The 21839-nt window shown below is 42.8% G+C and overlaps 1 protein-coding gene across 1 annotated transcript in view; it reads left to right on the top strand.

Annotated features, from left to right (window-relative positions):
• PDE6C (phosphodiesterase 6C) overlaps positions 1-21839 on the top strand; it is a 63391-nt gene that overhangs the window by 17944 nt on the left and 23608 nt on the right. The window contains 7 exon segments of the mRNA XM_036829594.1: positions 4636-4683; positions 9265-9414; positions 10011-10154; positions 11361-11429; positions 16439-16585; positions 16823-16930; positions 17327-17436. Coding sequence (XP_036685489.1) covers positions 4636-4683; positions 9265-9414; positions 10011-10154; positions 11361-11429; positions 16439-16585; positions 16823-16930; positions 17327-17436 — 776 coding nt within the window.

The raw sequence follows: 21839 nt of genomic DNA, 5'->3' as shown, positions 1-21839 counted from the left end.
CATTTCAGCAGACCCAGCCAGAGCAGTGCCATTCCTGGGGGACTGTTGTGATATGATGGTGGGTTTTGGTGAAGAGAGCAAGGGGCTATGACTCAGGATCCCTGGATGCCATGACTCAGTCCTGCCTTGAGCAAATCCATTGGCAAATCCTTGACCTTGGGCAAATTCCTTGACTTCTCTGGGTTTTAATGTCATCATCTGTAAAATGAGGTTGTTGACCTAATTATTTAAGAGACGGGATCTTCAGGAATCTTTAAATGCTGTTTTCTGGATAATAAAAATGATGTGCAATTTTTTAAAATAAATTTATTCATTTATTTATTTTTGGCTGCATTGGGTCTTCGTTGCTGTGCGCGGGATTTTCTCTAGTTGTGGTGAGTGGGGGCTACTCTTCGTTGCGGTGCGTGGGCTTCTCATTGCGGTGGCTTCTCTTGTTGTGGAGCACAGGCTCTAGGCACGCGGGCTTCACTAGTTGTGGCACATGGGGTCAGTTGTTGTGGCACACGGGCTTACTTGCTCCGCGGCATGTGGGATCTTCCCGGACCAGGGCTCGAACCCGTGTCCCCTGCACTGGCAGGCGGATTCTTAACCACTGCGCCACCAGGGAAGTCCATGATGTGCAATTTAAATCATAATTAATTGTATATATATGATGCTCCTCTCGACTGCTTGAAACTTTTCCTTTTAGCTTTTTCAAACTTTTCCCTTGATAATTTTCTCGCAAACCCTTTCTAATAGAGTAAAGGCAGGCTTTCAGGTGAGCAGTCTCAGAGGTCCTTCAGCTGGACCTTGCTGCACTAGGGAACACGTGCCCACAGAGTTCTCATCAAACCAGTAAATCCCAGCTCTGAATGGGAAACAGCAGACTTCAGTTGAGTGACTTTTTAGAGTTGAAAACATGAGATATTAAAAATGAAAATTAGTTTGTAGAATTACATTTATAGAATTGAAGGCATTAAATACAGGATCAAACCAAGCTGGAATCAAGATGACCTGTAAACTTAGAGACAGGGAGAGACAGGGAGGGTAGAGAGGATTTTTTTTTTTCAGTAAATTTATTTATTTTATTTATTTATTTTTGGCTGTGTTGGCTCTTCGTTGCTGCGCGAGGGTTTCTCTAGTTGCGACGAGCATGGGCTGCTCTTAATTGCGGTGCGCGGGCTTCTCATTGTGGTGGCTTCTCTTGTTGTGGAGCACGGGCTCTAAGCGCGCGGGCTTCAGTAGTTGTGGCACTCAGGCTCAGTAGTTGTGGCTTGCGGGCTCCAGAGCGCAGGCTCAGTAGTTGTGGCGCACGGGCCTAGTTGCTCCGTGGCATGTGGAATCTTCCCGGACCAGGGATCGAACCTGTGTCCCCTGCATTGGCAGGGGGATTCTTAACCACTGCGCCACCAGGGAAGCCCTAGGATTTTTGAATATTGAGTTAAATACTTGGCCTCGAGGACCTTGACCCATCTATAGATGTTCTCTAAAGGCTGGAGAAGCCTGGACCAAAACAGATACTGCTGATGGAAAGGTCAGAAAAGAGAACTAAACTGCTTTTTGTCTCTTTAACACACACCTGAAGGATGCTCAGCCAATCAGTTCATGTTATTTATTCAAAGTAGATTATAAAATGAATGGATAGCACAAACGGGTCCTTAAATTCTTAGACTGTATATACTAACAAAAACTTTGAAAGATGGTCCCATTTGCATTGTAAGAGTAGTACAAAAATAGTAGGCCTGGCCCAAGCACTCTCAGAAAGCACTTCCCTTGGGCCGGAGGGGCCGGCGCAGTTAGTGCACCAGATGGAGGGGCCTGCTCTTGCCTACTCACCAGATTGGTAGATTTTCGGGAATTTGGTAAGCAGGTTGTTAAACTGTTGGCAACTTGAAATCCTCCATGCTGGGAGTATTTACAACATGGAATTGGTTAATGATACAAATCAGGGCTTTCCCCACCCACTAGCAAGAGAGGTGATTCCACCAGCACCCTCGCTGGAGATCCCAGTTCTCGTTTCATCCCATGAATTTGAACAAAATCACTTATCCTCTTTGGGCTTCCATTTCCTCATCTTTGAAAAGAAAAGCTTAAACAATTATTAAAGTGCCTTCTAACTTTAAAATGCTATGATTTAAAGTATCTAATTTATCGGGGAGCTCTTCTCAATACTCTATAATGACCTGTATGGGAGGGGAATGTAAAGAAGAGTGGATATATGGGTATATGTGGCCAATTCACTTTGCTGTACAGTAGAAACTAACACAACATTGTAGATGAACTAAACTCCAATAAAAATTTAAAAATAAAAAGAAAAGAAAAGATGTCTGGCTAATACAATGGCATATAAAATCATCAATTCTAGAACTTAGAATTTCAGATCATTCTGATCTTCACCCAGTGTCTTTCCAAACTGAATATTGGCTAAGACTGGGCCATACTAATGAATAACACTTTCTCCTTATCTAGAAGTGAGTTGTAAGAACCAGTGCAATTGTGCTGTTCCATCAACATGCGTGCTTATCCCACAGATCCTGCACAAATTTTTTTTCCAAAGACATGGAGAATGTTGTAGTATAATAGAAGAAATAAACAGAGCATTCTCAAGTGACCAGTTTATTCATTTTAGGAGAGAGTACATATAATGAAATGCATTTTTGCTCAGAAATGCGAAGGGTCCTCTCTGCTATTGTCAAACTTGTTTTTAAAAACTCCTATTTTATATTTTATTTTGGTATATCAGTCTTGAGTACTTTATTGTCAGGTTTTCATTGGTAAACCGCTTCCCTGTGACAGTACAGTGTGTACTCAGTTTTGGAGCATGGAAAATGCATGTATTTGTTTTGTACCTGTAGTTTGGATATATAATTTACATCTTTGTGCTTTGGTGTTTCAAAAATTTTAAGGCTGTAATGAGGAGTCACATTTACAATCATCAGTATATTCTCTACAATGAATATGCTCCCTTAATTAAATCATGATGCTGGAAAAACAAAAACAAACAAACAAAAATAAAGTATCTAATGTAATTTTGGTGGAAAGAAAGATATTGTCTTTTATTAAGACATTAATATAAATGTTTCAGACATTACATGAAATTTCTAAAAATCTTGTATGTTCTGCTATAATGTTATAAGTCATAATTCTAGTTATTACTTTAAAATGTATATCTCAGAAATAACTAAATTTCCTTGTCAATTGCATTATTATGAACTTTCATCAAATCTTTAACCGTGGTCATTTTTAAGTCTTTTGTCATTTACAGACAGTTCTGGGTGTACTCTGATGCTTTTGCAAATGTGTTCCTATAAAAGGGTTTCATCTTCAAGGAATTCATGGAAAAGACTCTGACAAGTACAGGTTTCTGGTAACTGACTATACTGCTGAACTGAATGAATAAGCATTTTCAGAACTCTAATGGAAAACTGATGAATTCATAAAAGTGCTAACAAAAGATCAAGATGAAAAAAAATTAATTACATGGGACTGAGTGAACTGATGAGGATGATTATAATTTTTGTGACTTTCTGTTTGAATAAAAAAAAAAAAAGCCCCCCCAAAAAATTAAATCCACTGCTTGTTACTTAAAAAAAAAGACCCATTTGTTGATTTGACCTGATGTAAAGATAATCCAAAATGACCAAAAATGGAATGATTTCTTGTCCTTATGGATGTGAGCAATAGTCTCTGAGTTTAGTACTTAAAGTGATGTCTCCTAATGAATATTTACTTTGACGTACCTAAAAGGCTGTCTGGCTTTTCCCTCCTGCCCCTTAGCCACTTTCTTCCAACCTGGATCCCACATCAGAAAAAAAAAAAAAAAAAAAAAGAAAGAAAACAGAGCCTTCCCAGCATTGCTGCCACACCTGCCCAGGCAGAAAGGCCTTTGTGCTTAGGCTCCTCCTCTCCTTGGTCTGAACAACTAGTTGCTTTGAATTTGGAAGAAGAATCCTTAGAGGCTGAGAGAGTAGGAAGGAGCAGAGATGGGGCTAAATGTCATCCAATGACTTAATTAGTAGGAGAGAAGCTAAATTTGTTACCCACCCAGGTCCTTGGACTCTTTAATCAATAGCAATTGGTAAGACGCCAGAGGAGAAATTCAGGCAAGTCTTTATTGGCACTCGTGCTGCAGCATGAGGGAGCAAAAACAAGACACAGGTGCCCTTGTTTGCTTCCTGGGAGGGGCGAGCTGGCTCCTTACATGGGGCGAGGGTAGGGGCGGATTGGTGGGTTGGGCCGGAGGGGTGGTTTAAGTAGTCTGCCCACCTCCTTGGCCGTGCTGTGTGCAGGGATCACGCGCAGTACCCTGCTTTTGCTCCTGGCACCTCAGAAGTGGCAGTTGGTTTGTGGCCTTTTTGTATCTTATTGTTCGTGATTTGCCCCAACTGGGCATGCATGCAGTTGTTTTTAGTCCCGTATAGTTTCTTTGTATTCTGTTGCTCCAGGAGATGTTTGCTCAGATGCAAGCACTCCAGTAAAGGGGCCCAGGTCCCAGCCCATCTCAACTCCAGCGTGTTGTTAGCACATGTGGCCTCACTGAGGTCTAGGGTGAATAATTTGCCTGCGAGCTGTGGAGACCTAGGGAGGAAACCCTTGCTCCCCGCGTTCTTTCTCGTTCTGCTTTGTGGGTTAATGGCTCCTCTTGCTTTGCAACAGATCTGCAACATGCTGAACGCCCCAGCGGATGAATACTTCACATTTCAGGTAACTGCCCTCTGCCAGGCCTCCCCTGTCAGTGCGGGGAGGGGGGCGGCACTGACCCTCTCCATCCCCAGAGCCTGCCTTATGCTCGGGGGTGACCAGGAGGCACATGCAAGGCTTAAGTCCCACTCACCCTGGCTGGGCCGGTGGCCACCAAGTAGCACGTTCTTCAGGGAAAGGAGAAGAGGGGGGAGGAGAAGGAGGGGGAGGAGAGAAGGGTGTTTGTCACCCCAGCATTCGGCGGGGGGGCTGCCACTTCTCCGTTCTCTCCCACCCAGTGCCTAAAACAGCCCTGGCACATCACAGGTGCTCAGTAAATGGTCTCTGCCTGAATGATTGGCTGGATACATCCTACCACCTGGATTCAGCCCTTTGGAGGTTTCTCGGGCCCGTCCCGGCGGCTTATTGCCGCTGTTATCAGGAAAAGGAACTTCTTGTTGGGTTCTTGGGGGCCCCTCCTGCTGTCAGACTCTTGGTTTTATCTTTCCTCCTCCAACATCCAGAGATGCCCCTCCCCACCTGTCCCCTCTTCCACCCCCTCCCCACCTGACCATTGGGATAAACTGGCATGTGGCCCGGCAACCTCTCCTTTTCCACCTTCTGGCCCTTGCCGTTCTGCGTCCTGTTTTAGCTGACATCCAGTTGGAGCCCTGCCCCAGTCGGGAGTGGAGATAGCCTTCCCAGTGGGGGCCACTAGCGTCCGTCTTCCGGTCTCACCCAGACACGCCCACAGAGCCCCATCTCTGCCCACGTGGCGAAGCCGAAGCCGGCCTGGGGTGGGGTGAGGGGCACACCCTCAGCAGCAGGGCCCCCAGGCCTGGGAAACCTGTGCTGCTTGCTCAGTTACGGGGCAGGTTTCCTTCTGTTCTCCGCACTCCTCTCTGCTCACTGCCATGGAAGTGTGCAGACACCACATGGCGTTTGCTCCAGCTCCTTCCTCCTTGCCTCCGAAGGCCTAATTGTGACCACACTGTGCCCAGCCCTGACCCCTCTGTTTATGGCAACTGGGTGCCAGGAAAGAGTGCACAGGCAGGAAAAAGGGACAAGGACTCTCTAAGGTGTCTGAGCCTTAAGCAGTCTTAGTCTGAACAGGGAGGGCAGGGAGCTGGCCCAGAAGAATCAGGCTGCGCTCAGAGGTTTGAGGGCCTGTGCTTTCGGGGTGGGGGGGGCTCGTGTGGCCCCCATGGGAGCAGCCACACAAGGGCTCTGACGGCGCAGAGGAGGCTGGGCACCCACCTGGGGTAAACCTCCAGCCTATAGGACTTGCCCAGCTCCCTAAGAAACATCAGCGTAGTGCCCGTGAAAACGTGCTTCTCAGGTCTCTGACTGTAGGAAGGACGACCGTCAAATGGCTGCTGGGCTGGGAAATCCGCGGTCAGCGCAGAGGCTACACTTGCTGTGGGCCGGGATACTCACTCAGGCCAGTTCCTGGGAGACGCCAGACTCCTCTGACCAGCACTGTTGGTCCTAGGAATCCCTTTCAGCCCTGCAAACTCTTTTAGAACTGCACTGTGGTCTAAGACACTCCCACCCAGCTCTCCATCCTTCCCTCTGTCCTTAGCCCCGGGGTCAGGACTGCATCTTTTTTTTTTAATAAATTTATTTATTTTATTTATTTATTTTTGGCTGCATTGGGTCTTCGTTGCTGCATGTGGGCTTTCTTTAGTTGCGGTGTGTGGGCTTCTCATTGCGGTGGCTTCTCGTTGCAGAGCACAGGCTCTAGGTGCGTGGGCTTCAGTAGTTGTGGCACATGGCTCAGTAGTTGTGGCTCACAGGCTCTAGAGCGCAGGCTCCAGTGGTTGTGGCGCACGGGCTTAGTTGCTCCACGGCATGTGGGATCTTCCTGGACCAGGGCTTGAACCCGTGTCCCCTGCATTGGCAGGTGGATTCTTAACTACTGCACCACCAGGGAAGCCCAGGACTGCATCTTGATGGGCTCTCAGCCTCCCTTTCTGTTTTCCCTCACAGGCATTGCCCCCGTGGATCATTCCAAAGAGCAGACTCAGGATAAGGTGCCCATCCTCCCCAAGCCTCCACCCTGCTTGGCCTTCCCATTCTGTCTCCACCTGCGCACACCCACCTCCATTCTCACTAGTTCCTCTTGCACCTGAGAAGTTTAATGAAAAAACCAATGATTCAAAGTGAACTATGGTCAGAACAAACCTGCAAAGGCAATGATTCTCAAACTATGTTTCTTGGGGGCAGGGTGTACATATTAGCTTCCTGTTGCTGCTGTAACAATTACCACTTAGTGGCTTAAAGCAACACAACTGAGTTATCTTACGGTTCTGGAGTCAGCAGTCTGAAATGCGTCACACTGGGCTAAATTCAAGGTGCTGGCAGGACTGTGTTCCTTTCTAAAGGATCTGGGGGAGAACCTGTCTCCTTGTCTTTTCCAGCTTCTGGAGCTGCCTTGGCTCATGGCTCCCTTCCATCTTCAAAGCCAGCAGTCACATCGCCCTGACTTTGCTTCTGCTGTCGTATCTCCTTCTCTGATTTTTGATCCTGACTGTTTTCTACTTTTAAGGATCCTTGTAATTACATTGGGTCCACCTGGAAAATCCAGGCTAATTTCCCTATTTTAAGATCAGCTGACTAACAACCTGAATTCCGTCTGCTGGTTTAATGCGCCTTCCCCATTTAAAGTAACTTGTTCACAGATTCCAGGGATTAGGAAGTAGACGTCCTCAGGGTGTTCCTTGAAGTGGAGTAAGGGGCTCTTCATTTAACATGAATTAAAATGACCCCAATTCACAGAAGAAAAAGTACATAGAATTTTCTGTCTTAAGTTTTTGTCCTATTTTTCTTAAATCTTAAGTTCCTTCTATCACTTTTCTGTGACCAAGCTCTAACTTAATAGCAAGACACATGAGCATGAACAGGTAACAGCTGAATATGTACTGAAAAAACAGAGGCAGTCAGTAAAGCTTATTTTGGAAGCTTTTTAAAAATAAATACACAGGTGCTTACCTTGCACACAGGTAATATTTTCTGTTATTGATGTTGTCTCTCATCCTTGTGAGGATATAAGTATATAAATATTTCATAATATTTTCCAAAAATGAAGACTTTAAGAACCACTGTGCACTGCTTTTTCTTTCCCCCAAAGCTTTGACCATTAGGAAGCATGAACTGAGGTTTGGTTTCTCTGCTTTTCATTCTAAGTATAAAGGCAAGCTCTTCAACTAATAAGCAGTTGTTTATTGAGCATCCCTTATATGCCCATCACTGTCCTGTCACTTATGTAGAATTTAACAGTTTATGAAACAGCTCTTTGGTAAGATTAGAAAATAGCCTCAGAGACAACAATCAACAGTTCCAAAGCATTTGGAAATTATCTAAATGCTAAATTGTATGGTCAAGTCTAGAAGTGCTGATGGAATTCTGAAAAAGAAAAGTTCCATATGGGTGAAAAAAGTTAGAGAAGGCTTCAAGGGAGAGGTGAGACTTAACCAGAGCCTGTGAGGATGACTAAATAAGCCGAGGACAGGCAGAAGAAGGAATAGCCTGGTGTGATGGGTGCTCGGCTACTTTTGCCTTGTTGCATGCTGTGCAGGTGCCACACCATGGTTCTCAGACTTCAGAGGACTTTAGAACTACCTGGGGAGCCTATTTAAGATGCATGCCCAGAGATTATGAAACAAGCTAGAAAGAAAAAAATCTGTTGTCCTTGATCTTTGGGCAACACTTTGAGAAACACTCCTGAACTTCTGTGTCTACATTCCCTACTAGACTGTTATCTTGAGGTTAGGGACTGTGATTTATCCACCTTTGCACCCCCAGCGACTAGCCCAGGTCCTGAAACATCATGGGGGCTTGACAGATGTTTACTAAGTGGAACCACACCACAGAACAAAAAACATTCTTGATGGATCAGTCAGGAAAGCAGAAACCACACTAGGTATTTCAACAGAGATAATTTAATATAAGAATTTAGCTAAACAGGTGTTGGAGGACAGAAGAAATAAACAGGGGACACTGAGGTAACACAGGTAAATGCTTCCCATCTCTAGGGCTGGAGCGGGGGAGGTCAAAGAGAAGAGGATAGGGTTGTCACAATACAGACACTTGGTTCTAGGACACTTAAATGTACTACAGCACTTTCATGGCTGTATAGTTCTAGCCATGTTCTGATACAACATAGGAATTGTGCATCTAACACCCCCCAATTATTCTTTCTTTAAACTGAAAATAACCTAAGTGGGGAATAGTGAGGGGTGGCTATAAAGGGGTAGTGCAAGGGAGCCCCGTGATGATGGATTAGTTCTCTATCTCGGTTCTAGGGGAGGTTGCACATATCTACCTATGTGCTGAATTTGCATAGAAACACTCCTGCATACCCCCGCACGTGCACAAATACATATAAATCTGGTGAAATCTGAATAAGCTCCATGGATCGTACCAATATGTATTCCCTGGTTTTGTTAGTGTACCATAGTGACACAAGATGTTATCATGGAGAAAACTGGGTAAAGGGTACATGGGACTTCTCTGTACATTTCTTTTGCAACCTCCTGTGTGCCTATAGTTATTTCAAAAAAAAAAAAAGTTAAAACATAACCTCAGTGTCTTTATTGTTTGTAGAAAGGACCTGTAGATGAGACTGGTTGGGTCATTAAAAACGTCTTGTCCCTGCCTATTGTCAACAAGAAAGAAGACATCGTGGGCGTAGCTACATTTTACAACAGGAAGGGTGGAAAGCCTTTTGATGAGTATGATGAACACATCACTGAGGTAAGTGCAATTATAAAATAATGGAGGTAGATGAAATGCATGAAATAATAGAAGATGCATAACTATTTGTTATTCTGGAATGATGTTTCTGAAGGGCAATTAAGACGTGAGTCACACATGGTTGCAGTCAATATGTTGTTATTGTGTCATTTCTGTTTCCTGACTTCCGTAAACTGTACTGTTTTCTACCAAAGTGTGAACTTTTGGCTTAATAAAATTCTTTTCAGTACTAGGGAATTGGGGAAAGGTCTCTGTCTCCTTACTTCCTACTCCCCTTCTATCACCTCTCACCCTTGCTGCCACCTCCAGCCCTCTCTGATTTTCAGGTCATGCTTTATCTACTGGATTTTTGTAATTCCTCTCCTCTAATAAAGTATTCATGGTGCATGGAGCACTTTGAAAAGCAAGGGCTTAGCCAATTTTATTGTCTGGGGCTGATTATTTTACTTTTTCTTTTTTTTTTCTTAGATTAAAACAAGGAACTGGGTTGTGGATGGTGGAAGGGAGATTGATTGATAGGAAAGCATGCAAACTGTTGCCTCCAAATCGTTTTTTCTTTAGTTTTAGAGAATCGAATCACATTTTATCTATTTCAGACTCTCACACAATTTCTCGGATGGTCTCTTTTAAATACTGACACCTATGAGAAAATGAATAAACTAGAAAACAGAAAGGACATAGCCCAGGAAATACTCATGAACCACACCAAAGCTACTCCTGATGAAATCAAGTCCATTTTGGTAAGTGAGGAATTCAGTCCTGTGACATTAGATGCTATCTAACCATGGCTTCTGGAATTCGCCTAATTACCCAGAGGTCTGACAAATGAGAATAGGTTTAGTTCTGGGCTAAGGAGGGGAGAAACAAAGAAGGAGGGGTTGGGGGGAACTTGAGTGGTCCACAGTACACAGAGCCTTACTGAATTTCCAGGCTGCTTGGTTGGAATAGCACTTTGTTAAAAATAGCTCTGTAGGAGCTGGAGTAATGAGGTCTAGATTCAAGTGTGTTAGCAAGGAAAAAAATATTTCTAGGGAGCGAAATGTCAGCTGTTGCCGTGTAATGCTGTATAACAACCATAACCTCTCAGTGGTATATGACAATAAGCATTTATTTCTCACTTATGAGTTTGTGGGTTGACCAGACTTCAACTAATCTTGGTTGGGCTGGGCTCCAAGCTGTGTGTTTGGTTTGCTTTCTGCATCTATCATCCTTGATCAGCAGCTACCTGATAGATGTTCTTCTCATGGTGATGACAAGTACAAGAGAGCAAGCCCAGCTGTGCAAGCTCAATTCAATTCTTTCCTCACATCAAATTCACTAAAATTTTCAAGGTACAAACATGACCAAGATCAGCATCACGGATGATTGGAGAACAAGTAGATATTCGCTAACAGTGTTCTAATCACCACCAAATGAAGGGAAAATATAACACACCCACTGTCTCTATTCCTTTATTTCAAAAGCTTTCAGAGTGTGTGTGGATGTAGTTTTCCTGGGGTGTTTTTGTCTGTTGGGTTGGTTGGTTGGTTGGTTTTGGTTTTGCTGGGTGGTTTGAGACTTAAAAGAAATTTGATTTGAGAGTTTGAGACGTTGAAGATGAAAATGTCTGGGGAGAATAAAGGGAAATTGCTATAAACTAGAGAAAAACAGATGTAAGCTATTCATTTTTCTCGCCTACATGCAAACAACCGACGTCTCCCTCACCCTCTCCCTCTCTCTCTTTTTTTGAGACAGCTACTATTACATTTTGGGGGGAAAAGAGAGAATAATTATTTTTTAGAGAAAATTCTACATAATCAAGTGCTATAGATCTTCTTTGTATCCAGAATGCATCTTTCATGGAACTCATTACAACATGGTTTATTTTAACTGATTTTAAGAGTAAAGGAATCAGATAGAAATCAACTTTATAGGAATTTCACACCTCCTTTGCTTTTACATTTTAGAAATTTAAAGAGAAGTTAAATATAGATGTAATTGAAGACTGTGAAGAAAAACAACTTGTCACAATTTTGGTAAGTGTTTTACTTCTATCCTTAATGCCTTTTAAATAAAATATAGTAGGACACTTGTTCTCATTTTTCAAGTTAGTGTTGAGTTTCCTCTTCTCTGGCACCTTTCAAAGCTAAAAAGGAAAGCGATTTCTTCTACAGAGTGATCTTCTGGGTCCTTGCTTTTCTTTCTCTTTGTCCCCTACAGTACAATCCACAAAGATAATTTAGAATCATAGTTAAACTAGATTACTGCATAAGGGAATGCAGGCACAGACTCTAGGGGTAGCATGGCCTGGTTTATTTTAATAGCTCTGGATTACAGTATGGCCACCCTGGAAGACATGGCAGAATTACAATAGAATGTAGATAGACCCTTAGAGGCACCATTATCATCTGCCATTGCTAGCTTCTCTTCTGGACCCTGGAGGAAGTCAGTTCTTTCCTATCGTTGCCATTGGGTCACCCCTATTATATCTAGTTGAAATAACTTCTCTTCCAGTCATTAAGCCTGTATTTTGTTGTGTCTACTGTTTAAACCCACCCAAACACATGTTCCACAATCAACTGTTAAACCCATCCAGTAAGTTTTTAATTTCAGAGATTATCTTTTTCAGTTCTAGACTGTATATTTAATTCTTTTTTTAAAGATTCCAACTCTGTGCTGAAACTTTCCATCATTTAATCTACTTTATCTCTCTATCTTCTTAAATTTATTCACCATAGTGATTTTGAATTCTCCATCTAGATACCTGAATCACCTATATGTCTGGTTCTACTGTCTATTTTTACTCTTGGGTTTTAGTCATTTGATCATTTTAAAGCATACTTCATAGTTTTTAAATTGAAAACCAGACACTGTGGATTAAGACTTGTAGGGGCTCTGGGAGATACTATCTTTCTGTTCAAAGGGTTAGATTTTCTTCTGGCAGGCGAAGGAGTTGGTTTTAGATTTTGTTAGGGGTGGTCTATTTCAGTTTTGCTCTTGCTACTAGGGTAGAGCCCTTATTTCTAGAGCGTGGCCCTTCTGGGATCCCAATTAAGAACCTGGGATTACCAAGGCCCCTAGACCTTCAATTTCAGAGGCTTGAATACAGTCTGCTTGAAATTGAAATAACATCACACTTATTTCCCTCCCTAACTACCTCATCCTGTTTTCCACTGCCCCTATCCAATCCACGACATGTGTTCTTCTTTCTGAACTAAGATGTACTGAATATCTCACCTTCCGCATTCCCATTTTTATGGGCTCTATCCTCCCGTCCTGGCCCTTGGCTGTACCACCACAGAGCCAGTGGCCTGTGACCCCTTTTTCAGGGATCTGCTCCCACCTTTATATTTTCATGTCACTTGAGGCTCTTCCTCCTTCTCTCACTCTCTTTGGCTTTACCTCTGAGCACTTTCCTCTCACACTTGGTCCAGAAGATGACTCCTTCTCCTCATTTACCCCCAACAAAACTTATCTTCTTGTAAAACAAAGCTTTAATTGATATCCATGACATGTTGGAAATTTTCTAGTTCCCTATTTAGAGGAGGAAGGGTCTTATGATGGAGAAGCAATAAAATGGGCAAAGAACCAGTAGCTTTACAATAAAATGGCCTATTTTGAACGTAAAATGTGCTCTAACCTCATCCCAAATCATTGCCACATAAAACTTAACTCAAGAAACAAACATATTTCAGAGGGGTTCTCCAAAACTATTGGCATAATTTCCAAGCTACATAAATATTTATGCATCTCCACTTACCATGATTTTCTGCAGGGATGCATTTTAACTCTCAGTCCAGGGAAGGTGTGGTCCCTTTTATAGGTATAACAGCAGGTGCATGTTGCTGGGCTGGGAAGCACTGAGGTAGCAGTGCAGTGACTCGGGCAAAGGAAGTGGGGAAAGTCGTCCTCCCATCTTCCCCTCTGCTTCCCAGGACATTTCAGTTCACTCGCGCATGCCCTGCAGCTCATGTTTACCAGACCATGGGAGATGAGGAGAGGGCGTCCCAGAGAAGGGAGACAAAAAATACAAGCAGTGACACTGCCTTGAATGAATGGGTTCACAGGGCGTGAGCACCGAGGGCCCTGGGGAGGCTAAGGGCCTGATTCCGCTCACAGAAGACGATAGAATGCGGGATGAGGCCATGGCATGGAGGCCTGCAGGGAAAGCAGGAATTGGCTGGGCAGAGATTGACAGTGGGGGCTTGGAGATGGCTGGAGATGGGAAGGGGAAGCAGGACAGTGCAGACCAGGGCATGGGGACACAGGAGACCGAAGACAGCTGGGTATGGCCGGAGCCCCAGTGAGCGGAAGAGGGGAGCAGCCCGTGAGGCCTGGCAGGGCGGTGGGACGAGACCATGGCAGCCTGGCACACTGGGACCTGCGAAGGGACCTGATCAGATACCCAGGGGCTTCTTCCCGGAGCAGAGGGAGTGAGCCAGCCGGGATGCAGCAGGTGGGTGGCGCCACGTTATGGCACGTGGGGTGGCAGCAGCCCCCTCCTCTCATTCCACCTCAGCTGTGGGTTCCTTCAAAGAGGGGAAGACCAGCCTTTGGGGCCAGAGTTCCTACTTATCAGATGAATCAAAAGCCTTTATTTCTATCAACCTCTCTGTATCACTGCTGTATGACTGCTGTTTTTCAAAACCTGTGATTTCCATATTGTAGTATTGTTTTATCGGTTCACCTGTAACTGTAAATGGGGTCTGGGAGTCATAATTCTGAGAACTTCTTACTTTGTTTCCTGCTGAAATGCACATTTACGCTTTAGTGTGACTGACCCGATAATGCGTTAAAAAGCATTTTCACGTTTGATCTTTATATAATACTCTGAGAACAGCAGGGCTGAGGCGACCTCCAACAGGGAGGTTCTGGGCATTGGGCACCCCCCACCATACCCCGTAATTCTTTTCTTAGTCTGATTTTTTTTTTTTTAAAGTCTTTATTTATTTATTTATTTATTTATTTATTTATTTATTTATTTATTTATTTATTTATTTATTTATGGCTGTGTTGGGTCTTCGTTTCTGTGAGGGCTTTCTCTAGTTGTGGCAAGTGGGGGCCACTCTTCATCGCGGTGCGCGGGCTTCTCACTATCACGGCCTCTCTTGTTGCGGAGCACAGGCTCCAGATGCGCAGGCTCAGTAATTGTGGCTCACGGGCCCAGTTGCTCCGTGGTATGTGGGATCTTCCCAGACCAGGGCTCGAACCCGTGTCCCCTGCATTGGCAGGCAGATTCTCAACCACTGTGCCACCAGGGAAGCCCCTTAGTCTGATTTTTAAAAAGGTGTGCTTATTTTTTGTCTCTCCCCACGAGAATGTGTGTTTCAGGGGCAGTGACAATGTCTGCTTTCTTCATTGCTTTATCCATAATGCCTACAACACAGATAGGAACCAATAAATGTTTGTTGAATGAACAAAAATGAATGCAGAAAAAGAGCCCCTTTGGGCAAGGAATCTGGGAGGGTCTGGAGAGAGAGAAAGTGATGAGAAGGCTTTGGCAGAGGACACAGGAGGTCCTATGAGAAAGGAGTTTTGTGAAGTGTTACTAGGGGCCATGAGTTGAATCCCCTCTAATTTTCTCTGACACACGCACATAAAATTGGCACTGCTTTTTCATTAAAACAACAAAGACAAAAATGTTACTCTTGTCATTCCCGTTTCACAGATGAGAACATTGATGTATTGGGTAGCATCTTACGGAAAAACCCGAACGAACCTTTTGGCCAACCCAATAACTAATACCAACCCAGAACTGAATATTAGTCTCCTGGCTCCAAACCATAGCTTTGTAGGAGAGAGATCTCTGCCTAAAGTGACAGTGTGAGAGTGGCCTTGATGAGAAGGGGGCGCAGGAGGACCAGGAAGTTCCCTGAAGAGAAGGGCAAGGGTTTGAGGGGCCAGCCCAGACCCGGGGGTTAGGGGAACAGAAACCATAATTGTACTTAAAAGAGCCATATACCATTTGGTGTTGACATTTGTACAAATAGAGCATGAATCATCCTCTGGGAAACCTTGAACTTACTGAGGGACGTGATCTTAGCACAGTATTAAGGATTTATAATGGGCTCAGTAAATACCCACTGAACTGAATTTTGCTCCTGCACGTCCATTTGCTGGACCCACACAGCCCTCGCCTGCTTCTCTCCTCCCGTGGGACTGTCTCTGACCTGCCTTCTACCACATCAGCTGAATACACAGCCCTCCAGAGTCTCTCCTCCTTCAGTTCCCCCAGGCCGCCTGCAATTTCTCCCAGCCCTGGCACTGTGCTCTGGGAATGTTCTAAGCTTTCACCTTTCACTGGTCTGTATTTTATAACCATTTTAGTAAGTTAAGTTCCTTAAGGCCAAGATCCATATTTTTCTCTCCCAAGCCATGTCAATATTCATGGGACTAATTCACTGTTTTTTCACCTAGTCCTAAATCCTGACAGGGGGGCGGGTTAAATGAGATGTCTGCAAGTGTACCCATACACTGTGGGGCATTCATTCATTCATTCACTCAACAAACATTTACCAAGCAACTCCATGGGACAGGCCCTACAGGTTCTGAGATACCACAGCAAATAAAACAGACCAGATCCCATCCTTATGGAGCCCACAGACGAGTAGTAAAGCATCACTGAACAGGTAAAGATAATACGATAGAATTGAATTAAGCCATCGTTTACTGTTTACTGAATATTTCTGGAAGGAAAAAAGAGAAGTTGAGTATTGAAAATGGGTTAGGCTGCTGCAAGTAAACATTTTATCTTGCATCAAAGAAAGAAAATAGCCACTGGGGTCTGATTTAGAATTGAATGCCATCACTTAGAAAGCTTCTTAGTATAGCTGAGCCTCAGTTTCACCATCTGGAAACTGAGGATCATTGTGTAGGTTTGTTGTGAGCATAATAAGGCATAACCCAGCACCGGGCAGGTAGAAGCTCAGTGAATTGCATGTGGCATCCTTTTATTGTAATTTTGTTTTATGTCCAATGTCGGGTATATGAGACTAAATGGAAAAAAATGAATGTAATCTGGAACACTTGGTCCTTGTTTCAACAGAAAGAGGACCTACCAGACCCACAGGCCGTAGATCTGTATGAATTCCGCTTCAGCGACTTCCCCATCACAGAGCACGAACTGATTAAGTGTGGACTTCGGCTGTTTTTTGAAATAAATGTGGTGGAGAAATTCAAAGTACCTGTAGAGGTCAGATGGTATTTAATTTAAAATGCTGTGATTCTGTGGCTGTACTCCACTAAAATTTCCTGTGGTTCAAAAGATTCCCTGCAGTGTGGATTTTAAATTATCATTAACTTCGTCAATATGTCCACTTAAACCCTGTAAACAAGGCCAACCTATCTTTTCAGATAAGGTTGTCACAGACCTTCTTACCTTTAGAATTCTACTCCAAAGTCTGAGTGGTGTTGTCTTCTTTGGTGGCAGGTTCTCACCAGATGGATGTACACGGTGAGGAAGGGGTACCGTGCCATCACTTACCACAACTGGCGATACGGGTTCAGTGTGGGGCAGACGATGTTCACTTTGCTGATGGTAGGTACAGAGCCCGTGAATCATCATAAACCTGTGCATCTCCCTCCTGAGTGTGGTGAGAAATGGATACAGTCCATCACTTTAGATCAGTAATTTTGGAATTCATGGATACAGTCCCATAAACCCCCAACCCCCCTGGAGATAATGCCAGGGTACGTGGGTATCCCTGGGCGTTTGGCTGAATTATCACTCTGACACTCATGTCCTTATATCCATAAAGGAAAATTCAGTTACCTGCTGGGTTTGTAACTGCCCAGAATGAGCTACAGTCCTCAAGAAATAAAGCCAGCTTGCTCTAAAAATACAGCAGACCCCCTTCTCCATTGCAGGCTGGCCTCACTGCACATGCTGCAGAGGTGCATTAATCCAAGTAAATATATATGTCTATTTTTTTAGACAGGAAGACTGAAGAAATACTACACGGATCTTGAAGCCTTTGCCATGCTTGCTGCTGCCTTCTGCCATGACATTGACCACAGAGGCACCAATAATTTGTATCAGATGAAGTAAGTGAACACATGCGGCCACGTCAATGTGTTCTGGTGCCCCCGCCTTATTTGTAAACGCCTTCACTCCTTTTTTCAACTTTGTTTCATCAAAGTATTGAATTCATACATTAAAGAGCATTGATCTTTGGCTTACACCTGTACACACCTGGGTAACACCCCACCAGCTCAAGCTAGAGAACATTTCTTCCCGGGCTGACTACCTCTCACATCCCTGGTCCTTATACTTCCACCAACTGACCTTCAGCTGACCTTGCATCTTAACATCATCACCATCTTCCTCTCTTGCCCAGGAAAGGAAGTGCAATTGTAAGGGTACAGTCCCTCAGCTCAGACAGATTTGGATTTATTGGGTTCACAAGTTATTTAAACTTTCTAAGCTTCGAGTTCCTCATTGGGAAATTAAGAATTATAGTAACGGTACCTAACACTTAATTAAGGTCATTGTAAAGATTAAATGAGACTATGCATATAAGGCACTCAGCTCATGGTTGGCTCTTGGCAGTTAATAATTATTAAGTATTATTATTATTACTGTTATTGTGTCATTGGCACTTTTCAAAATTCATCAGCAATGCCATAGCCAGCCTAACTCCTTGATAGTGACACTTAAGAAGCTCTATCTGCCTTGGCCACACTGTATCTTCATCTGTGACACATGACCTACCCCTCTCCAGAGGTACCAGAGGGAGTGAGACAATTTAGAGAGAATGAGCTTTGGAGTCTGGTTTTATGGGATCCAGATACTTCCTGGTTGAGGGATCTTGGGCAAATCATTTAATCTATTTGAGATTCTGTTTCTTAACTGTAAAATGGGTATAATATCGACCTCTTAAAGACTGCTGTGAGAATCACATGAAATTGTATATGTGAAACAGTAGATGCTGAAGAAATTTACTCAGTGAATGAAATGCACCTTGTGAGCAGTGACTTTTCACCTTCAGCAACTCTACCAATCAGGCTTTGCCTTGAAAAGGGAATCTCCACTCTGGGTTCCGGGTAAGCAACGTCTTCGTCTTGAGAGTTCCCGCCCTTTACTTTTTTTTTTTTTTAACTTTTTATTTTATATTGGAGTATAGTTGATTAATAATGTTGTGATAGTTTCAGGTGTACAGCAAAGTAGTTCAGTTATACATATAAATGTATCGATTCTTCCCTGTGTCCCGCTGTAGTGGAAGCGTGGAATCCTAACCACTGCACCACCAGGGAAGTCCCAGTTATGCGTTTTAAATATAGCAGTGTGTACATGTCAATCCCAAACTCCCTAACTATCCCTTCCCCTCACCCTTCCCCTCTGGTAACCATAAGTTCATTCTCTAAGTCTGTGAGTCTGTTTCTGTTTTGTAAATAAGTTTATTTGTATCATTTCTTTTTTGATTCTGCATATAAGCGATATCATACGATATTCTCTTTCTCCGTCTGACTTACTTCACTCAGTATAACAATCTCTAAGTCCACCCTGCTGCTGCAAATGGCATTATTTCATTCTTTTTAATGGCTGAGTAGTATTCCATTGTATATATGTACCACGCTGAGCACTTCTTGCGTGCTAGAGATCAGGCTGAGAACTTGATACCCGTGGCCTCTTTTAATCCTCACAGCCCTCTCATGTGGGAGGTACTATTATCCGCCTCTAAGCAGTCAAATCTAACTTGCCTTAGATTAAAAGAAGTAGCCAAATTGGATGTGGCATCTCGTCTCCAGGATTGCAGAAAGGATGAGGCCACATCCCAGACTGCTGCTTTGGCCTGGCTTTGGGAGTCTACGTGGGTCCTTCTGTTCATCAGCGATGGGCGTGCTGACCTTCTTGCATTTCTGTCTGTGGACTGGACAGCGAGAACATGTGGTGATGGAAGGACTGGGACCTGTGTGAGGCGTTCCTGACCGCAGGCACCTTAGCACAGGTGTAATGGTTCTGGCAGCTCCGCTAAGCTGCTGTGATCAAGTGTCTTTTTGCACCCTGTCCTCCATAATGATTCTTGATGAATCTCCTTATGTGCCCTTACTGTGCTGGGGGAATTGCTCAGGAGTCCACAAAGATCTGGAGACATTACACTGGTAAATACAGTTAGCAGAAGATTGAATAAGACTGAATTATTATTCTCATATTGATGGTACCGATCAGGCTACTGTGCAGTGTAAGCTGAAGCTGTTGGGACACAGCTTCCTGGCTTGACCTTGTGCCCTTGGTCTGATTTCTTGTCTCCAAAATGTCTAACCCTCTGTGTTCTGGTTTTCATCCTTATCTCCCAGCTTTAGACTGTGCCCTCTGGCAATGCCCTAGAAACCTTGCCATTTTCAAATTTTTATTATTCCCTTGAGTTCTTTTGTTCTCTTTGTTCACTTTTCTGGCCATTTTGTTTTCTGCTTCATTCTTTTATAGGTTCATAGATTTCTTTGTTCCTTTCATCCCCCTTTTCTTGGTTAGTTTTTCAGTTCTCTCATCTTTCAGTCTCCTTTACTCACCTCTGTTTTGTGTCTGAAGAGATATGCTTATCAGCAAAAAATCTGAGGAATTTTAGCATTTATCTCATCCTCCCCCACCCCACATTCAACGCAGGCCTCTTCCCGAGTCTCTAGTCTACATTCCGTTATTTTTTATAATGGCTCACAAGGCAGACTCTTATATTTTTGGATGATTCTAATGGCTGAATGTTCTTCATGATATCAAATTGAAATTGGTCTCCTTATAACTTCTGTTAGTCCTAGTTCAAGTCTCTGAAGCTGTTAGAATATGTATAATTTCTCATCCACAGGCTATTCCTTCATATATGAAAGAGAATTATTATTTCCCCCTCCTCTTTTCCTGGTTGAATATACCTGGTTGAAGTTTTGTTTTAATCATTTCTCATATAATATTTTCTATACATATAATTTTATCTGTTATTCTTCTCTGAACCCACTCCAGTGTTTTTATGTCATTCCTTAAATGTGGGTCTTGGGGTTTGACATAATCCAAACATGATCTGAAATACTTTATATTTAATCTTAATTAAATTTCATCTTCTTTTTTTTTTTTTGCATTTTTTTATTATTATTATTTTTAATCAGTCATCAATTTTATACACATCAGTGTATACATGTCAATCCCAATTGCCCAATTCAGCACACCACCATCCCCACCCCACCACGGTTTTCCCCCCTTGGTGTCCATACATTTATTCTCTACATCTGTGTCTCAACTTCTGCCCTGCAAACTAGTTCATCTGTACCATTTTTCTAGGTTCCACATACATGCGTTAATATACGATATTTGTTTTTCTCTTTCTGACTTACTTCACTCTGTATGACAGTCTCTAGATCCATCCACGTCTCAACAAATGACTCAATTTCATTCCTTTTTATGGCTGAGTAATATTCCATTGTATATATGTACCACTTCTTCTTTATCCATTCGTCTGTCGATGGGCATTTAGGTTGCTTCCATGACCTGGCTATTGTAAATAGTGCTGCAGTGAACATTGGGGTGCATGTGTCTTTTTGAATTATGGTTTTCTCTGGGTATATGCCCAGTAGTGGGATTGCTGGATCATATGGTAATTCTATTTTTAGTTTTTTGAGGAACCTCCATATTGTTCTCCATAGTGGCTGTATCAATTTACATTCCCACCAACATCTTCTTAATTTGGTTCTTTTTTTTAAATTGAAGTTTAGTTGATTTACAACGTTGTGTTAGTTTCTGGTGTACAGCAAAGTGATTCAGTTTTATATATATACATATATATATGTATATATATAATCTATCTTTTTCAGATTCCTTTCCATTAAAGGTTATTATAAGATATTGAATATAGTTCCCTGTGCTATACAGTAGGTCCTTGATGTTTATCTGTTTTATATATGGTGGTGTGTGTGTGTTAATCCCAAACTCCTAGTTTATCCCTCCCTCCCTCTTTCCCCTTTGGTAACCTAAGTTTGTTTTCTATGTCTGTGAGTCTATTTCTGTTTTGTAAATAAGTTCATTTGTATGATTTTTTGAGATTCCAAATATAAGTGATATCATATAATATTTGTCTTTCTCTGTCTGACTTACTTCACTTAATAGGATAATCTCTAGGTCCATCCATGTTGCTGCAAATAGCATTATTTCATTCTTTTATATGGCTGAGTAATATTCCACCATATATATATATCTATATATATATATATCTATATCTATATATATATATATCTCCCACATTTTCTGTATGGTATATATACCATATATATATATATATACACCACATCTTCTGTATCCGTTCATCTGTCGATGGACATTTAGTTTGCTTCCTTGTCCTGGCTATTGTAAATAGTGCTGCTGTGAACATTGGGGTGCATGTATCTTTCTGAATTAGAGTTTTCGTCTTTTCCTGATATATGCCCAGGAGTGGTATTGCTGAATCACATAGTAACTCTATTTTTAG

Source organism: Balaenoptera musculus, chromosome 16 (assembly GCF_009873245.2).
Source record: "Balaenoptera musculus isolate JJ_BM4_2016_0621 chromosome 16, mBalMus1.pri.v3, whole genome shotgun sequence".
Lineage (NCBI taxonomy): Eukaryota > Metazoa > Chordata > Mammalia > Artiodactyla > Balaenopteridae > Balaenoptera > Balaenoptera musculus.
This window is presented reverse-complemented; position numbering and strand designations above follow the sequence as displayed.